Consider the following 21,263-nt stretch of genomic DNA (forward strand, 5'->3'; position numbering starts at 1 on the left):
ATCCAACTTTATCAAGCCGCTGGGTACGACGCGGAATGGTTATTAGGTTGTAGTTTAGGTCTTAGTTTGTATTATATATGTTTAAGTTGATTTTATTTTGTTTATTTTAATTTTAGTTGACATTGTTGGTATAATTTAATTTTCTTTAATAAAGTATTTCTGGGATACTTTATCAAGTAAATTAAAAATGTATTTTGCCCGGACCATGCAGCGACTAAACCTCTGTGCACGTTTTAACCCAACCGTTATAAATAATAACTTTATTCCTACAGACCAGCGCGCCAGGATTATTCGTAGAATATTCTTATAAAATACCAGGTCAGCGAGCTTTATAAAAATGTGTGTCGTGAGCTACTTAGGAGCTTTTGTACTATGACAATGGACTTGGAAAAGGATTGAAGCTGTGCACTCACTACAAATGTAAAGCGCAGTTCAGACTTGAAAAATATAAGAATAAGAATGGTTTAGCTGTAAAACTTACTTAAAACATAGGAATCACAATAAGGTAGTTTGATCACGGAAAAATAGAAAGATAACAAAGTGCTATTAGAGATAATATCTAAAATTATACAACTAAAGATTCTGTGAATATTTCAAGCGTCTACCTGTTGCCTTTATTAATATCAAGCAAAAAACGGCAAAACAATCACGTTTGTTGTATGGGAGCCCCCTTAAATATTTATTTTATTCTGTTCATTTGTTGTTATAACAGCCACAGTAATACATAATCAGATCTGTGAAAATTTCAAGTGTCTAACTATTATCACTCAAGAGATAGAGCCCTGTGACAGACGGACGGACAGACAGACAGCAAAGTCTTAGAAATATGGTTCCGTTGGCATCCATTGGGTACGGAACCCCAAAAAACAAAAATTTACAGTAAATATTTTTCCACGGATGCTAATTGGTACTTGCTCAACCACTGGGATAATTTTAAATGAATACAAAAAAGTTATCCTCCATATAACAGTTTCAGAAAAAAAAGCCGTGGTGGCCTAGTGGTTTGACCTATCGCCTCTCAAGCAGAGGGTCGTGGGTTCAAACCCCGGCTCGCACCTCTGAGTTTTTCGAAATTCATATGCGGAATTACATTTGAAATTTACCACGAGCTTTGCGGTGAAGAAACATCGTGAGGAAACCTGCACAAACCTGCGAAGCAATTCAATGGTGTGTGTGAAGTTCCCAATCCGCACTGGCCCGCGTCTGAACTATGGCCCAAGCCCTCTTGTTCTGAGAGGAGGCCTGTGCCAGCAGTGGACGTATATAGGCTGGGATGAACAGTTTCAGGACTTCCTGAAGATTCTAGGCAGTACCTCCTGCACAGAGGAGTGTTAGTTTTATTATAGTCCTGAAGCATTTACAGTTTCAAAATAAAACATATTTAGCCAAGACACTTGTGAAACGAATAAATACGAACGACTGAAATGTATATTTCAGAACTAATATTGTTATTATTATTTTAAAATTTATGACGGTGGAAGCATTTTACACTTCTACTGAACGTAGGTATAGTTTAGATATAGTTAGGTTTAGTATTGTAACTAAGGGACCCCATACATCCCTGTATTTTTTATTATTATTTGTATTTTTTTTCTTTAATTGTATAATAGTTTTTAAGTATTTTATTTGTAATTAGATTATTATGAAAAAATGACTTTCTGGGCAAGTTCCTTGCGGGCGCATTCTTCTTGGCAATGATGGTCTTTCCGAAAGCGCTGGTAGTTTAAAAATGACGTGTAAAAGTGCCCATTGCGGCCTATTTACTGAATAAATCATTTGAATTTGAATTTGAATCGTTTGAAAAAAGGTTACTTAAAACATGAAACTACCGTGAGACTCACTCATATTAAATATATTGACCCGGATAACTCACGTCTTAAATCGAGTTTAGCTCGACATGTTCGGGCTAATCCGTAGCCCTTCGTCTTCGGAGCAACGCGACTCAGCGGCTGCTGCAAAACGCGCACTGCGCGCCGCCGCTCTGCTCGCGCGACTACCCGACGAAACTGAAGGATAAGGAGCCCCTGAGTGGTCCCGGGGTATATATGATTCCCTGTGCCTGTGGCAAGAGCTTATTGGAGAGACTGGACGTAACGTTTCCACAAGGGTATCGGAGCACATACGCAGTATGAGGAAACAGGACGACAAGGGGTCTGCTGTGGCCGAGCACTCAATGGACTCGGATTCGACGCACTATATCAGATTTGATAAGGTATCTGTACTTGCGAGAGAGAAATTTTTTCATTCCGCGGAAAGTGCGTGAAGCCATCGAGATTAGTCGTCGGCCGAATTTCAACCGGGATAGTGGTTGGACGGTACCTCCGAGTTGGAAAACGGTGTTAAATACTCGTGCTGCGTCATCGGTGTGTGTGAACGTACCTTTACAGAGCGATGTTGTTAGTGTTGTGTGCTACCCTACATTTGACAGTTGTAATGATGATGAAAACGCGGGTAGTTGTGTGCCGGTGTCAGTTTCGTCGGGTAGTCGCGCGAGCAGAGCGGCGGCGCGCAGTGCGCGTGTTGCAGCAGCCGCTGAGTCGCGTTGCTCCGAAGACGAAGGTCTACGGATTAGCCCGAAACATGTCGAGCTAAACTCGATTTAAGACGTGAGTTATCCGGGTCATTATATTTAATATAAAGGTTACTTAAGTTAATACCTACTAACAAACATTAACAAAACATTAGTGAACCTATTCTTCGGGCTATGTCGGTCACTTAATTATTCTACGCTAAATTACGCTATTGGAAACTACTGCAACAAGTTAACCACCCCGTTTCTCAGACAAACTTTAAAACTAACTTTAAACAATCAATCAAATCCTCTCAATCAATCTCTTGTCTGGGTCAGCGGTTGGTTCCGAAAGAATGTGACATCTGTCGACGCAACATAGATGTCGCTAGTGCTGCTGCTAAGTAGCAAAGTAGAAATTTATAAGCAACCTGAGATATGTATGCATAGGAAAAATTCGTGTCTAGATTCCGTCCAGTAGTGGTGTAGGGGTTATAGCACGCAGCACGGAATGCTGAGGACCTGGGTTCGATTCCCAGTGCTGGTCGCTTTTTCTGGTTTTTCTCTGCATCCATGTCTCATGAAACTACCGTGAGACTCACTCATATTAATTATATGACCCGGATAACTCACGTCTAAATCGAGTTTAGCTCGACATTTTTCGGGCTAATCCGTAGCCCTTCGTCTTCGGAGCAACGCGACTCAGCGGCTGCTGCAACACGCCTGACGCATTAGCCGAAACATGTCGAGCTAAACTCGATTTAAGACGTGAGTTATCCGGGTCATTATAATTAATATCCATGTCTCAGTTTGTATTTACGATAACTTAAAATCTTCTTACTTGAAACAGAAAATCCTATCCCACATTTGTTTCTCGTTCTAACATAACGTGTAGCAGAACATAGCGCGATCACGACACGTCGTTTAGGCAATTTATATGGACAGCTTGTTGCATGCGACGCTAGCACGCCATTTTAAATTTCAGCAAAGCTTTGAAAAGTTGGAGAAAAATCGAAAAAATTATAGCGAGAAAATTTCGTTTCAAATTATATACCTATATATATTTTATGTGACTGATATCGATGATGCCGTCCCATTTTTAGGGTTCCGGAGCCAAAATGTATTTAAGAAAGTAAAAGCCCTTTTCTTTTCTTTGTTTGTTTTGTCCGAATAAATAGAGACAGCACCACACAATCTGTCACATAAAATTTATCAGGCCCTAAAACTTGCTTCGTTCGCGTACACACATCCAACGGTTACTCGCAACTTTCACGATGTCGTCAGCCCACCTGGTGGGAGGACTCCACTCGAGGACTTTTCTCCCCCAACGGTTTATGTTCTTCGAGCGATGTGGCCTGCCCATTGCCACTTCAACTTGCATATTTCTCCAGCTATGTCGGTGACTTTACGCAAAGCAATTCCAAGCATAGCTCTCTCCATAGCTCGTTGCGTGACTCTGAGTGGAAAGTATAATAATATGGGATAGTTATTATCCCGGAAAATTGCTTAATTCCTACAGGATTGCTATAAATTACTTTTATTGAAGATGGCCTAATTTTGTTTGTCCTAATATTATAATGTCTGCCCTAGCGATCCATTGTCCTAACACCTAAAAACTGAAAGTGTTTCAGGGTTAGGTTAGGTTTATTTGTAAAAAAAAGTAGATGGTTTGAGTATACAGAATGTCTAACAAAAGTAACTCAATTGTACGAGTACCTAGAATCGAACCTTGCATTTATAGCCCTATGGTCAGAGACATCCGTATAATTAACAATTAGGTCAATCGATAATAGAACAAACATTACATTAGGACAAACAATCATTCGGGGATACGATATAGACCCCCGGACAACAGCTAAAATATAACAAAGAAACATGGACTAAATAACAATACCCATATCAAGACAAAGCTACAGGATGATTCTTTTGTGGATCCCCGGGACCCCTAAAAGCCCTATAAAATTATTGCGATCCTGTCGCCACCTATTGTGACAGTAACGGCGCGGTAATAGCGTTGCGTGCTTAAATGTCAACGCCCGGCATTTTGGTGCTTTTTAATATAACCTTACTTAAAAATTGTGTATTTTTTTAGGAGCTCAGCGAATTGAATTAGGAATATTCTGTAAATGGGACATTTTAACACTCTTTTATTTAACTAAGTTTGTATGGTTTGGAATTAGATTTAATTTATACTAGCCGTTACCCGCGACTCCGTCCACGCACACTTCGTTTATCGCTATCCCGCGGGAACTATGCAATTTTTCGGGATAAAAACTATCCTATGTCCTTCTCCGGGATTCAAACTATCTGCATACCGAATTTCATCTAAATTGTTTCAGTGGTTTAGACGTGATGAAGTAACAAACAAACAAACCAACCAACACACAAACAGACTTACAAACTTTCGCATTTATCATATTAGTAGGAAGTAGGATTATGTTGAAAGTCAAATTTGAGTTACGTATCTCTCAACTAAATGCCATAGCCATTCAATAAGGGAATGCTGTCAGCCTGTAATGGGATATGTCATGATGTCTACCTACTAACAAGTAAGTGAAGGCATCCATGGTGGTTCTATAAAGAATGTCAAGGTGTTACCAACAATCCAACATCCAAAAATACTCGTAATAACACACTTTGCGCAATTATTTCCGAGGACTGAGCCGAAATTGGACAGCTCGTTATCTTGAGGTTAGCCTTATTTGTTCTTTCGTTAGAATATAACTTAGTCGAACAATACAGGATTATGTCTATTTACCTCTATTTACTAGAATTTACTAGTAGTTCATAGATAATGAATACTTAAATGTGTATTTATTTGTATCACATCATTAACAAAACACAACATTAAGGAATAAGTACCTACAGTTGATACAAACACAGAGTAACGGTGTCACAGAGCACAGGTATTTTTTACTTAAAAAGAGGCACCGGCGGTAATATACTCGTAATAATGTACCTGCCCTCAAGAAATTTAATAAATGTTTTTCAAGTCTCATGATAGTAAAGTTCGTGTTTATGCTCTAGTGCATAAAGTAAAATCTTCGTCTAAGACCAAGGTAATCAGGAGTCAACAGCCACCAACAAAAATGTTTCTATATATTTTTTTAATAAAATCAATCAAAATAAATCAATAAAACTAAAAATTTGTAATTATCTAGCAATGCATGAAAAATAAAAGGTACATAGTAAGTGAGCAATTGTTTCCACTGTTGCTATTTCATTTCCTCGCCATCGAAGTGAAAAGCAGAAAAACTCGAGCATTAAACCCATTTTCCCCTTGACGTGTCTATCATAGCTCGGGTGGCTCGTCTTATGCTCTTGTTGTACAATCTACTATTTTTATACCAATGTATAAAAAATAAAATAAAACAATGAGAAGTAACAAAATATGATTACAAATAACAATAAAACATAACACAGTCGTACTTATAGTTCCCGCAGGATATAGCGATAAATCAAATATACAGCTAGTTATACGCAGCGTGGTTTTTAGTTACTTTGCAGGTGGTAGGACCTTGTGCAAAGTCCGCCCGGATTGCTACCACCATCTTGCTCGCTAATCCTGCCGTGAAGCAGCAGTGCTTGCATTGTTGTGTTTCGGCGTGGAGAGTAAGACAGCCGATGAAATTACTGGCACTTGAGGTATTTCATCTTAGGCCTCTAGGTTGGCAACGCATCTGCAATACCCTTGGTGTTACAGATGTTTAAGGGCGGTGGTGATCTCTTAGCATCAGGAGACCCCCTTGCTCGTTTGCCATCTAGTCAAATAAAAATAAAAAAAAACGCGCGAGTGAAGTTTTGAAGAAAAGGAGCTGAAAAATGTTACTGATTTAGATTACTTAACAACTTTTTTTTTAATTGGACCCGACAAGTGCCTAATAGAGACATGGCTCGAAAAGTAAACAGATGTAGGTAATGTAATGACCAGTGTATACGGGCGCAGTAATAAAAGGTAATTTGGTATTGGAAAGCTCGATTTCACGGGTAATTGTGAACCTGAGGGGCTACTACGATATTCGAAAATCGAAGCTCTTATCGTACCGTCCCTCTCACTCTCGTATTAAATAATATAAGCGTCAGTGGGACGGCGAGATACTAAGTTCGAATTTTGCACTTTGTAGTACAGGGCCTGGAACGGCCCTTTGAACAGATAATGTTGACCTAAACTTATTAAGTAAAAAACCGGCCAAGAGCGCGTCGGACAGGGTACCTACATTGAAATTCTGGGACATTACGAAATCCCGGTGGAAGTTTCCTCGTGGTTTTTAGTTGAGGTTTTATTTTATTTTTTTATTTTATGTAAGTATTTTAAGTTTAGCACAGTTGTATGTAGTTTTAATTTAATTATAAGAATTATTATTAGATTTACTTTTATTGATTACTAAGGTTGTGTTTTGTCTATTATTATATTAACACAGTTAATTGAAAAAAAAACTCTACAGGTTGCAGCACTTGCAGCTGCCAATAATATAAAAGTTTTTTTTTTATTTATTTATGACGGTGGAAGCATTCTACACTTCCACTGAACGTAGATATAGTAAGTGTTTAGTTTTGTAACTAAGGGACCCCATGCATCCCTGTATTATTATTATTTTGTATTTTTTCTTTAATTGTATACCTACTACTGTAGTTTTTAAGTATTTTATTTGTAATTATTTTATTTTGAAAAAAAGACTTTCTGCCAAGTTTCTTACGGCGCATTTTTCTTGGCAATGATGGTCTTTCCGAAAGCGCTGGTAGTTTAAAAAATGACGTGTAAAAGTGCCCATTGCGGCCTATTTAGTGAATAAATGATTTGAATTTGAATTTGAATGAAGTCGGTAACTTTATCGCTTGTATTGAAACAATAAATTTGTACACATTTAATTATTTAAAAGGTCACTCTTAGGCTTAAGTTGACATTAATACGAATAAAATACAATAGAAAGTTCAAATCCTATTAAATCTAAATCCCAACTCGATCCATGACTTGCCACCCAAACAAACTTAAACTTACTTGTTTAACATACCCTATCCAAATCTTCCCCAGCCCGGGTACCAGGTGGGCTTTATGACGTCACCGCGGGTAAGCCGGATAACGCCTTTGTTCCCGACAATGGCCGAACGCTGCCCCGGGAACGGCCGAACGGCCGCTGGTCCAACGCCGGCCGAAATGCGGTTTTGCGAAAGTTTCGGGAAATGAGGTCATGTTGGAACAAGTGTGGTATTTTGAGATAATTTTTCAATACGAAGGAAAGTATTTTAATTTAATTATTTTTAACAATGCAATAGTTACGCATGCATATTTTAATGGAATAAGTTCGGATAACTTACGTAAATCGAGTTTAGTTCGACTTGTTTCGGGTTTTTTTTTTATTTTGCCGATGAAACTAGTCCTAAGTATTAATGGTGTCATTAAGTATTTCTAAGTAGTCTCGCTTTAAATACTTTGTCTTCAAAAGCTAGTTATTAATATCACTTAACTTATTAAAGTAGCCATAAGGTAACTCAGAATTGTAAATTATGTTCATCTATAACCGTCCCACACCTGGGCACCTCGGGAATTGGGTTACTAACCTTGACCTACTTCGGGTCCCCATTGTAAGAAGATACGAACATAAAAATAGTATAGTCGACCAAATAAGTGATTTACTTACACTTTTTTGACATGTGCTTCATCAGAAAAACTTTTTAACAAAAAAATTGAATTATTTTTTGCTTTTCAGTTTTTTCGGCGGTTCAATTTTTTTGTTAAAAAGTTTTTATTTTATACTTTTGTCCCACCCTTGGAGTGTTTTTTCCCAAATGTATATAATACCAACTTCAAGGTATATCCTATCTAATTAAAAAATGTAGCGCGAACCTTATTTTGATTTCAGAACGCAACCTGTGCCTTCTCGCTCGCTCGGCATCTCTCGCTCTCTCGGCTAGCAACTCCGATCGGTCGCACGCGCGCGCCTCGCGAACCGTGATTTTGTGTACAATTTATTCTTGTGAACCCAAATATCTAACTAAGAAGACGTTTAATTATATATATGAGAAGATAAGAAGACGTTTCCTTTTGTCCTCCATCGACAATGGCGCCCAACTAGAAGCCAAGAAAATTTCACACGAAATCGACACGACGCCATCTTCCTCGAGCGAGTTCTCGGAATATTCGGTGATTGATACCTATCCGCCTAATTCAACCGCTATGAAGACCAGGAAACAATGCCGCGAAGCCGGCCAACATCAGCGCGAGGGCGAAGATGCCGAGGATTTTCATTCCGGAGAAGACGACGGGGCTTCGCGCGCCGACGGCGCGCCCACTTCCCCAAACTCGCGCGCTTTTACAAGAAACGAGACCGCAAAGGAATCTAATACGATTGCAATTACCGAAGAGCAACTATCGAGTTTACTGTCGAGCGTAATGCGCAACGCGATGCAACACGCTGCCGCCATCAACCCAGTTCCCGCGCCCACATTCAGCCGCGAAGCGACGCCTCCGGCGCCCTCGCCATCCATCGCTGTTGCTACGGGAAACATGGCTAAATGTACAGCGCGTTTCGACGGCCGCGGCAGCGCCAACGCAGACAGGATCGAATCCTTCATCGACGCAGTTGAAATGTTCGTCGAATGCATGAACATCAGTGAAGAGCATGCCCTGAGGGGGCTCACGATGCTGTTCACCGACGACGCCGCTACGTGGTGGCGCGGCGTAAAAAGCAACGTGAAGACGTGGGCGGAGGCTACGACCCGCATGCGAGCGATGTACGGAGCCCCGCGCCCAGCATACAAACTACTCCGGGACATCTTCGCTTCAGAACAAAACGACGAGCGCGCGGAAACCTTCATATCCCGCATACGCGCCACATTCGCAAAGTTCCCTTACGAAATAGACATTAGATTGCAATTAGATATAGTGTATGGATTGTTGAATCGTAAAGTGCGTAAAAGTGTGCCGCGCGAATCTGTAAACGACGTCGAATCGTTATTAATGAAAGCGAGAGATGCCGAGGAAGCGAGGATCGAGGTAGGATCTGCTAGTGTTAAAATTCCTAGTAACAGTGATAACAGCCAAATTAAAATTCCCGCGCAACCGCCGCGCGGCGCATCTGTCAAACCGCACGACCGCGACGTTGCCGCTGTTATCGCTGCCAGTCCTTCGCCGATCAACGCCCCTCCTAGCGCGAGCGAGCTTAAATTTAAAACTTCTCGTCCGCGTTGTAGTTATTGTAAAAGTTTCGGTCATACTGTAACCGAGTGTCGGAAAATTCAGGCTAAAGAAACGAGTAAAACGGTTAATGGTGACAGTAGCGATACTAGGTCCGCTATTAAATGTTACGGTTGTAATCGACCAGGGGTAGTGAGATCGAGGTGTGATACTTGCAATACTAATAGGCCTACTACGTCGTCAACAGCTGATTTTCAGTCATTGAACACTTTAGAAAGCATCGACAGCTCACGCCCGCTAGTGGACGTCACTATCGCGGGGCGCAAGGGCGTCGCTATTTTGGACACTGGTGCTTCGCAGAGCGTGGCCAGTCCGGCTCTTCACAAGCTTCTGGTGAATTCTGGTGTCGAGTTCACGCCGACGCGGAGGACAGTAGGTTTGGCTGATGGATCTAACAAGGTACGTGATATTCTTACTGCTCAAGTGTCAGTCACTATTGGAGATCGCGAGGCTTTAGTAGATTTTCTTGTTTTTCCTGACAGTCAGTGTAGAACCTTACTGGGCCGTGACTTCATTTTAAATGCAGGAATAATTGTAAACATCCCTCAGTGCTGTTTTTCCTTTCAAAATGCCCCAAACCAGATGTTTACATTTGTTGAATCCTTCCAGTTGACACCTTATTACTCTGATCTAATGCAAACTGATACCAACTCATTAGTGTTGAGAGGTGATGAAGGTCACACTTTGTCATCTGTTGAAAGATCAGAACTTAATCGATTAATTTGTAACAGTGAGGAGCGATTTGCAACAGAGGGTCCGGCCACTGACTTTGCTACTCATCACATCAAAGTCAGCGAGGACCAGCAGCCTATTGCCTGCCAACCCTTCAGGATGTCCCAGAACAGGAGAGCCGCCCTGAAAGATGAACTGGATAAGCTACTCACTGCCGGTGTGATTGAAGAGTGCGAGTCACCATGGGCTGCGAATGTTGTCATGGTACCGAAGAAGGATGGAGGTATGCGTCTTTGTATTGATTATAGAAAACTGAATGAGGTGACCGAACCTGACAGGTACCCATTACCAAGAATCGAAGACATACTACATGCAGCTAAAACTAGCAACTACATGACCACCCTCGACCTGCGGTCTGGCTACTTTCAAGTCAATGTAGACCCTGCCGACCGTGACAAAACATGTTTCATCACACCGATGGGCACTTATAGGTTTATTCGAATGCCAATGGGTCTTCGAAACTCGGGAGCCACCTTCCAGAGACTCATTGATAGGTTTAAGGCCAATCTAGACCTAGCGAGTACAGTGCTAGCATATCTGGATGATATTATTGTGTTATCACCAGACTTTCAGACACATCTAAAGGATCTAAAAACTGTTTTCACCCGACTGGCTAAGTTCAACCTGCGAGTGAACCGTAACAAAAGCTGCTTTGCATGCCAGTCAGTAAAATTTTTGGGACATGTTATCGTCCCTGGTGGTATCCACATGGATCCAGACAAAACCTCAGCAATCACTGCCATGCCTCTGCCACAAAACGCCAAACATCTGAAATGTTTCTTACAAACTTCCAGCTGGTTCCGGAGATTTATTCCCGGCTACGCCGACGTCGCCCGGCCGCTCACCAACCTTCTGAAAAAGGACAGCGTGTGGTGCTGGGGCGAGCAACAGCAGCGAGCTTTCGACACTATCAAGACGCTGCTGACGACGGCGCCGATCCTGAGGCAGGCTGACGAGGCGCAACCCTTCGTGCTGCGCACGGATAGTAGCGGGTACTGTCTTGGAGCTGTTTTAATGCAGGGGGGAGGGGCAGGACGAGCGCCCCATCGAGTACGCGAGCCGACAGCTGAACGCCGCCGAGCGTAATTACACGACCACCGAGCGCGAGGCGCTCGCCGTCGTGTGGGCTGTCAACAAGTTCAGAGGGTACATCGAAGGCGCACAGGTCATCGTCAAGACCGACCACCAACCCCTCAGATGGCTGATGAACACCAAGTCTCCCAGTGGCAGACTGGCGCGGTGGGCCCTCACTCTCCAAGAGTTCAATCTGCGCATCGACTACACTCCAGGTAAAATGAATGTGATCGCAGATACTCTCTCGCGCCCGCCGTGCTCGCAGGAAACGCAGAGCGATTGTGAACTATGCTCTGCCGTGGTTGATTTCCCGGCGCGTACACCCAGCGACGTACGCGACAATCAACTGAAAGATCCGGAGGTACGCAAAATAATCGATGACTTGGAATCCGACGACTCTCCATTTAGGGGGAGACAGTGGGCGGACCGAGGCTACGTACTCTCCGACGGTATTCTATACCGTTACGCACTGAACGACGACAGCGACGATGACGACGCTTGCCTCGTTATCCCGGAGCACGAGCGCACACAGGTGATGGCGGAGTACCACGATGCGGCCACCGCCGGCCACCTCGGGGCCGAGCGCACCCTGCGGCGCATCGCCGGCAAGTTCTATTGGCCCGGTATGCGGGCGTTCGTCACCGACTACGTCAAGCGCTGCGTCGCTTGCCAACGCTACAAGGCCGACAACAGGAAGCCGGCGGGGCTTCTGCAGACGCCAGCCCCCGCCAGGAGATTCGAGGTCGTATCTGTGGATTTATTTGGACCCTTACCCGAGACCGGCGACGGACATAGATGGATACTGATCGCAGAGGACGTGTGTACGCGCTGGGTAGAACTTTTCGCCCTGCGCCAAGCTACTAGCCTGGAATGCGCTAAGACGCTCACATCAGAGGTGTTCCTACGCTACGGAGTCGCGCGCCGCTTGGTCAGTGACAATGGTGTCCAGTTCGTCAGCGACATCATGCAGCAAGTCTGCCACGTCATGGGTATCGAGCAAGCCCTGACCTCGTTCTACCACCCTTCCGCCAATCCTATCGAACGCAAGAATCGCGATCTCAAACCGCAACTGGCGATCCTCGTCGGCCGAGAACACGATACGTGGGACACTCACCTACCGGCCATTAGGTTCGCCATGAACTCTGCGGTCACCGCCAGTACGGGTCATTCACCTGCTTTCTTAACTTTCGGCAGAGAGCTTCGCGCGCCACACGACGCCGCAAGCGATATGCGAGCGATCGTGGAGCGCGACACGGCCGTATGCAGCGTGACACCGTACCTGCGGCGCCTGGCCGGCGCGCTGCTGGACGCGCGCGACGTGCACGAGCGCGCGCAGGCGCGGCACAAGGCGCACGCCGACGGGCAGCGCCGCCCGGCACCGGACTACGATCCGGGTACTCTGGTCTTGCTCAAGACTCAAGGCCCAACGATACAGGTACAGGGCAGACGGCTAAGTTTATCCCTCGGAGGGACGGCCCCTACCGGGTGCGGGAAGCTGTCGGTCCTACTACGTATTTACTCGAACGCGTTAGTGACGGGGTGCTTTTGGGAAAGTATCACACCTCGCATCTCACTCCTTTCGTCGGCGACGTCCAACCCGCCGTACGGGAGAAACGCAGACGCGGTAGACCTAGGCGTTACTTAGACTAGTTTATCCGCGCTCTAGTTATGCTACCACGAATACGTGGGCGTTCATTCGTGCTAGAGGGGGAGTATGTAGCGCGAACCTTATTTTGATTTCAGAACGCAACCTATGCCTTCTCGCTCGCTCGGAATCTCTCGCTCTCTCGGCTAGCAACTCCGATCGGTCGCACGCGCGCGCCTCGCGAACCGTGATTTTGTGTACAATTTATTCTTGTGAACCCAAATATCTAACTAAGAAGACGTTTAATTATATATATGAGAAGATAAGAAGACGCGAAAATCAGACTACTCTGTAAAAATGTATGCCTATACAGTACAATCAGCGACTGAACAATCAATCATCCCTGTTTTCCTACCTTTAGGGTAGGAATATTATTTCCAAATTTAAATGGAACCACTCACGGGGTATACGCTTTCCATTAAAAAAAATAATCATCAAAATCGGACTACTCTGTAAAAAGTTATGCGTGGTCATACATAAAAAAAAATATACGCGTCGACTTGAGAACCTTCTCCGTTTTTGTCGTCGGTTAAAAAGAGAGATTGTCACACTGACTTGTAAGTATTATGTTGGCAATTCTCGCCTGAGAACTGCCGGTGGGTTGATTTTGATTAGATGTGCGTGCGCACCCTGCGTCGCTTATACTTAGACCAAACCGCTGGCCTCGCGGTTCGATGTGCAGGCCGCGCCTTGGTCGTCGCTGATGATGCCGATGTGAAGGCAGACCCTCTCCCGAGCCCCTGGGATCGGTCTGGACAGCTGCCGCCTCCTGTAGCTAGCTGCCGCGGTGTCGTGTGAAGGGTTGAGGTTATGACGATGAAATCAAAACTGCGATTACGTTCACCACTATATTTCGCGTTACTGATACCGTACAACTGTTTATATCTATAAATAGATTGAGATGATCTTAGATTACTTAATGACACGATTTGACACTGAGAGCGGCTCTGACCCCGAGACCGCTATAGACGTCCAACGCCTCTCAGTGCTTTTGAATGACTCCCCGGTCGAATGACTGACCGGTCCATTGACAAACATAGGCTGTCAAAAACAATAAAAATGATTTAAGGGTCCATCACACATTCCCGTAAAGTGACTTCTACACGACCCGACCTACGATGTTACGTTTTGCGTAAACATTTCCTGCCAGGGCCAGGCGAAAGATGGACTGAACACTTGCAAGCACTATTGACTCTACTTACAATAATATTGACTTATGATCTACTGATAAACAGCTGACAACCTATGACAACTTAGGTGTAGCACATGAATAAACGCTCTACCTATCCTGAAAATGTAGGTATACAATTGACTATGACTTATCCTAAGAATTGAGTTATCCATACATTCATACACATGAAATTAACAATATCCATTAGACTGAGGGTCTACATAATAATGCACAGATGATTATAAATAACAACAATATTAATTGGTGCCCTACCAATAAATAGAACAATATATGATTATGATTGACCTACATTATATTCAATAGGCAATTTACACAGTTTGACTACTGGGCGTATGAGTTCGCCACCTTGAGTTTTTAATTTAACTGACCTGATTTATGATCCTTAGGTATGAGATATGGATGCTTTGCTCCATATGGTTAAGCTGATTTACGTAGTCGTCCGCCGACACGCAGCATGTTTTCGTCATCGACGAAAACGCTAAGCTTCTGCAATGATTTACAGACCAGCTTTCTTGTTTGACCATAACAATTCCTCCTTAAAAGCGTCCAATTGAACTTTAACCTATCCAATGTTTAGTACTGCGCGAATCTCGTCCAATGACAGTGTAGACTGAAGATTCCTTTGCTCCCTCGGCAACTTGATATTTACAAAAATCTAAGTATGAATGCACTGACATTGATTAGTTTGCTATATGAACTGACACGTGATAAGAGTGGCGTCTTCCCACGACTCTATTGGCGTGACTAAATGAACTAATTTCTTGAAACCTGGTAACTCTTGAGGTATAGTGACTGGTAACTGTGGCCACTGGGATTCCTCCCGCAACAACCAATCAGGTGACCACCACAATTTGAATTGAATTAATTCCCTTGCGGACATTCCGCGTGAAGCGACATCTGACGGATTACGCTCTGATCTGACATGACGCCATTGTGATGTGACGTTTGGACTGTTGAATGTCCTGTACCCTGTTACATTCAAAATGTTTGTAACATGTGAGGTTTGGCCTTGAGCCATGACAAAACAATACTGCTATCTGACCAAGCATTGATAGTCTCTAACTGAACAGAGTCGTCGTACGAATCTGCGACGTGATTAAGCAGTTTGCATACCAGGTGAGATGCACTGAGTTCCAATTTTGGAATCGTCTGCTTGGTTTTATGTGACGCGCGACGCGTGATTTAGCAATGACTAAGCTGACCTTGACATGTCCTGACGCATCCACCGTCCGTAGATAGACGCTCGCCGCGTATCCCAGCTCCGAGGCGTCGCCGAAACCGTGCAATGAGTATGAAACGGCGCTCGGTAGTGAGACACACCGAGGAATCTGTAAATGAGACAAATGATTGAGATCCTGCGTAAGTTTGTCCCACTGATTGATTTGATTTTTGATTGATCGGCTCGTCCCAGTTGAGCCCATCCGAGAATAATGACTGTAAGAATACTTTGAATCGAAATATGACTGGTGCGCAATAACCACACGGGTCGTACAAACGTGCGATTGTACTGAGCACGCTACGTTTCGTAGGAGGGTGACCAAGTGGCACGTTGATTTGATATGCCATTGAATCTGACACTGGATCCCATTGAACACCTAATACTTGATGAACTTTATCCTCAGTATCAAATGAATGTGGCAGCTCGCAATACTCTCCGGTAAGTCACGCAATAGCTCCCTACTATTGGACGACCATTTACGTAACTCATAACCTGCGCTCCCGGTGAGCGCTATGAGCTCTTGCTTGAGCTGTTGAGCCTCTGCCACTGAGTCTGCTCCTGTGAGGATATCATCAACGAAGATATCTCGTCGCATGACGTGTGCTGCGTGTGAATTCGGATGCGACACCTCCAATCGTCCGCTAGTAGCAACACCGTCCGTATAGCTATGAATGGACTTGACCTTAGCCCGTAGGTATTAGTATTTAATTCATATACTGAACATCGTGTGACGGATCCTCCCTCCAGAGGATTAATTGATATTTCCTATCATCTGGGTGAACAAATGTTTGACGAAACATCATTTTGATGTCAGTAGTGAATACCACTTGATGACGTCGAAAATTTAAAATGATTTTAGTGATATCATTTTGAAGAGGTTGCCCAGAGTGAAGGCATTGATTGAGTGACACACCTGTGGACGATCGCCCTGATCCGTCGAATACAACTCTGATTTTATCTGTGCCTCGTTTGAATATACCGTGATGCGGTATGACAAAATGTTCTGAGTTAAATTGAAAGTCCGATTTTGACATATGACCGAGAGTTTCGTATTCTCTCATGAAATCTTTATACTTGGAGGCGAAAAGTGCGTCCTTAGACATTTTTCTCTCCAAAGCTCGCAACCTTTTCATTGCAAGCGACCTTGACTCGCCTAATGATGAGCGTGTTGAAAGTAACGGTAACCTGACTATGTATTTGCCGTCAGGCAGACGTTGAGTAGTGGAAATGTACAACCTTTCGCATTCCATGTGATCTGGATGAACTGCAGGCTTCGAAGGCGGCTCCTCGACCTTCCAAAACCGCTCGAGCACCTCCTCGAGTCTAGTGGCGTGCAGGCCGTAGTCCTCCACGGACGTACCCGCTGCGTGTGATGACGTCACCGCTGACTGGTGAGTCGAGGTCAATGAACCCATGACGACATGCCCAAAGCACGTCCCGTAGGCTGCTATTCCTGGAACGTGAGTGGAAATCTTTGAACCATCGAGTACATAATTTAATATGTCCACATCTGAGGCTTTGTCAAACTTGCCATCAGCTAATATGATATGTGACAACCGTAATTGATCTTTGAGCTGAGTGTCATATGATGGAATGTTTCCCGTTAGTGAATACATGACTGAAGCTATTGTACTAATGATGGGAACCTGTTTACCTACAGGTTTGATTATTAATTTGACTATTGAACCAGGTACCTTTACCCTTTGCTGACCAATTCCATAAATATTATTACCATTAGACTGTTGGTGTAATTTTAACCTTTGAACTATTGACTGTTTAATTACTGAGACACTCGCCCCGGTGTCGAGTAAGGCCCTAACCTTAAAATAATTGCCATCACCTGATTTCACCATTACTACCGCTGTGGGACAAATGGTGACTGGTAATGACTGTGTCACACCAACAGTGGTAGCATCTCATTGAGGAGATGGTGGAGATTGGGGAGGAATGGGGCTGATCCGCTGCCCATACCCCTCAGTGCCTGGTACTCAGACTGAGCCCACTGTGCCCTTGCCCCTACCGGAAGCCTTGGCCGGTAAGCTGCCATCGCCTGAGCTGATGGGGCTTCCTGGTACAGTGGTTGAGTCACTGGTACATCTGAGTGGCCGCCCTGGCTCGGTTGAGGTGCACACACAAGTGGGTAGCCACCCTGGCCCTTGCCTTGTGCTTGATGCTGGGGTTGCCTGCCCAGTGAATGACGCTTGGGCGATTGCCTACCGTGACCTGATGTTGACACCACAGGTTGGTCCCTTTCAGGTGATTCCCTAGCCTTAGGAGCTGCCCCTGCATTGCAAATGAGTGAGTTGTGCTCAGGAGACTTGCAGTGCAGACACCAATTCCGTTGACTGCAGTCCCTAGCATAGTGCAACCTCAAGCACTTAAAACAGTGACCACTACGTTTCGCCCACGCCTTGCGTGCTACTGGTGACATACTTAGGAACACTGCGCATCTATATAATGAGTGGTCACCGCTACAAAATGAACATGATGAAATAGAATTCACCTGATGAACTTGACGCACTCCGCGTGCTGGCCTGCCACGTGCCTCCGAGGTGGACGCACCCTGCCGTCCTCGTGGTGGTGGTGGCCGGTGGTAGCTTCTCCCTGAAGCCGCTTCCGGTACTGGTGACACGGCGAGCTGCACCCTGCATTGCTCGTCGAGTACCTCGAGCAGTTGATGAACACTGGGTAGAACATGATGACACGTCCCATACCGCTGTTCGAATGCTGACCTGATCAATGTTGGCAGCTTCTGTATGATTAAAAACACAATTAAATATGACCATTCATTAATTGGTTGTTTGAGCTTTTCCAATGCCTGAATAGACTCTCGGAGAGGATCATAAAAATCTGACCTTAACCTCTCAACATTGTTAATGACCGGTAGGTTGGTGATCTGTGACAAGTATGTATCTACCAGCACCCTGTGGTTCTGATACCTATCTGTGAGCAATTTCAGTGCCACTGAATAATTTTGACCATCCATTGGTAGCTGTCGTATAAGCGAAAGCGCCTCACCCGACAGTGACGCCCGCAAATAAAAATGCTTTTCCGAATCTGAAATGTCCCGTGAATGGACCAAGGATTGAAAGAGATCAAAGAATGACATCCACTCCATTGGCCTGCCGCTAAACTTAGGCAGTTCAATGGAAGGCAACTTTGCCATTACCTGGCTATGATGAGGTATCCTAGGCTCGTCTGCGGACCCCCTGCCCTCCGATGCCTGCTCCAACTTGACAAGTAACTTATTGATTTCACTGAACTGTGCGTGAATTTGTTCCATTTCTCCCTCAGGAATCTCCTCTGATGAAAGACCAAGCAACGCTTCATATGCTAGTACGAACTGATTATAATATGAACCGAAATTACGTTTAGCTACTGCCACCGCTGATGTACCTTGGGCTTCGCTAATTGTACTAGCAAAATCTGTCAGCATGCGATATTTCGACATAAATTGAATCTTGCATGAATTTTAGGAGGCATATTGACTTAAATGAATTAAAGTACTTGATGCGTTTAAATCAACATCAGTAACCTCTGAATCAATGACTAAAGATAAATGCTTACACTGATAACAATAGTCACACCTGTGAGCTACACTTCTATTAAACCTACCTAAATAAGTGTCAAGGGCAGACCTCTTGAGGGGAGGTTTGACCTTAAAGGAGGCCTAGTAAGTTATTCTTTGAGTAAAACAATAAAGACTTTTAATATTTTTTAATTTTAAAAATTTAAGAAAAAAATAACAGGCCTAGTTTGACAAAATTTAAAGTAAAAAGTTTTTACGAGAATCTCAGGTAGTAAGTTCAAGCGATTTTATTGAGAGGTGGTTCTGATTATTCGGTCTCCCTGGCCTACACTTCCCTGGAGTCGGAGAGAAGAACCCGAGCGAAGAGGCTGGCCACAGCAGGGGGCCTGGTCCAGCTGAGTGGTCGTCGGTGCCGAGGTCAAAAGGGGCCTTAAGGGGGCTGGACGAGCAGCCTGGACAATGTTCCACGCCGGAACGATCAGGTCTTGGACGAGCCAGGAAGGATGTGCAGTTCCGGAAGTTAAGGCCGTCAGGGCTTAGTGTCAGGTTAGGGCGTAAAGGGGCCGCCTGAGCCGTGAGAGCTGTAGCCGAAACGGAGCTTTGAAAGTTGTAGCCGTGCAGAGGGAGAAGCTGTTGTAAGCCGTACGAAGGTGTGGAAGTGTGGAAGTTGAAGCCGTACGGAAGTTCCCAAGTCTGGGCGTATGGAGCTTTCGAGAGAGCTGTTTAGTGTAGTGTGAGCTGTTGAATGTGTGTTTTACAGCTGTGCTTCAGCTTTTAAGGGCGAGAATATTTACAGTTAGAATTCCCCCGGTCACAGCTGATCGACAGCACCCCTTGGCCGACAAAAACGGTCAAGGGTGAGTTGTTATAGATATATTTAGTCGTACAAACTATGTAGTAAATGAGTGTAATAAAGCCTACTTTTATAAAATAAATAAGTAAATAATAAATAAATATTAAATACATATTATTACGTAAATAATGAATCAAGTGAAAACTACGGTGGCGACCTTAGAGTTCGTCCGTCATTTCTGCTCAGAGATCCCTTATTGAGGAAAGCGCCATCTAGCTTGAGCTGAGCTAACTAAGATGTCAGCGATCGCCTATGTGCATTGTGACAGTACGCCCGTCCCTCCAAAGAAATTTGAGCCTCATAGCAAATTTTCGATAAAAATTACACTATGACATAACGCTTACATACGTCGTCTCTCATACTATGATCATACTTCTACTCTCATGGCGGGTCAAACAACAAACAGAGGCTTGTTGACCCTTATGCCAAAGGAATAAAATGTGTTAATGGAGGTGGACGTTGTATGCACTCATAAAATATATATAGACATTAATTAAATCTTGATTGAAAATACCATCCGTTCCAATCATTAGAGTTTGAATTACAGAGGCTAAGGGCATATTTTACGTGTTACCAACCGCACGGGTTCCGTAATTCAAATTTTAAAATACTTTTTAACGAGTTTGCAAGTTCTCGGGTAAAGGCTTAAGGACAGATCAATTAATATTATAATAATGAGTGGCGGACCGCGACAAATGATTATACTAGTTTAGCGTGTACCAAGTAATATGTACGCGCTATAAGATTTAAAGAAATAATAGTGCAAAAGGGGCAGCTATTATACGTCCGCGCGGAGGCGGCGCGCTAAAATGACTTGATTCTATAAATAGAACCGTGCGTCTAAGTGATAAGGGAGTGTGATAAGAGAAAATACAATTACACGCGCGCATTCGACGGTGCTAAATGGAGACTGATGTGACGGGCGCGCGACAGCTGATCGCCCGTCCAGATGCATTATGTAATTAGTTACATTGAAAAGGAAGCAAGGATGTATTATATATTGAAGCATATAATAATTAATTAATCTGTGATTGGAATTACCATCCGTCCCAATCATTAGAGCTTTGAATTACAGAGGTTAAGGGCATATTTAACGTGTTACCAACCGCACGATTCCGTAATCCAAAATATTAAATACTTTTTAACGAGTTGCAAAGTTCTCGGGTAAGGGCTTAGGACAGATTAATTAATTTATTGCGATTATAGATTGACGCTAGAGGGCCTAACGAAAGTATTAAGACATATTTTAAGTGTTAAGCACGCGAGTTATCAGATTTAAAAAAAGTTAATAAACAAAAGAGATGAGACTAGGATT

At 43.9% G+C, this 21,263-nt stretch overlaps 1 protein-coding gene across 1 annotated transcript in view; it reads left to right on the top strand.

Moving 5' to 3' along the window:
• Positions 1–13,155, top strand: part of LOC141443732 (uncharacterized) — a 24,226-nt gene extending 11,071 nt beyond the window's left edge. Inside the window, exons 4-5 of the mRNA XM_074109080.1 lie at positions 8,371–11,428; positions 12,705–13,155. Coding sequence (XP_073965181.1) covers positions 8,371–11,428; positions 12,705–13,155 — 3,509 coding nt within the window. The remainder of the gene's footprint in view (positions 1–8,370; positions 11,429–12,704) is intronic.
• The last annotated feature ends 8,108 nt before the right edge of the window (positions 13,156–21,263 follow it).

Source organism: Choristoneura fumiferana, chromosome 28 (genome assembly GCF_025370935.1).
Source record: "Choristoneura fumiferana chromosome 28, NRCan_CFum_1, whole genome shotgun sequence".
Taxonomy (NCBI): Eukaryota; Metazoa; Arthropoda; class Insecta; order Lepidoptera; family Tortricidae; genus Choristoneura; species Choristoneura fumiferana.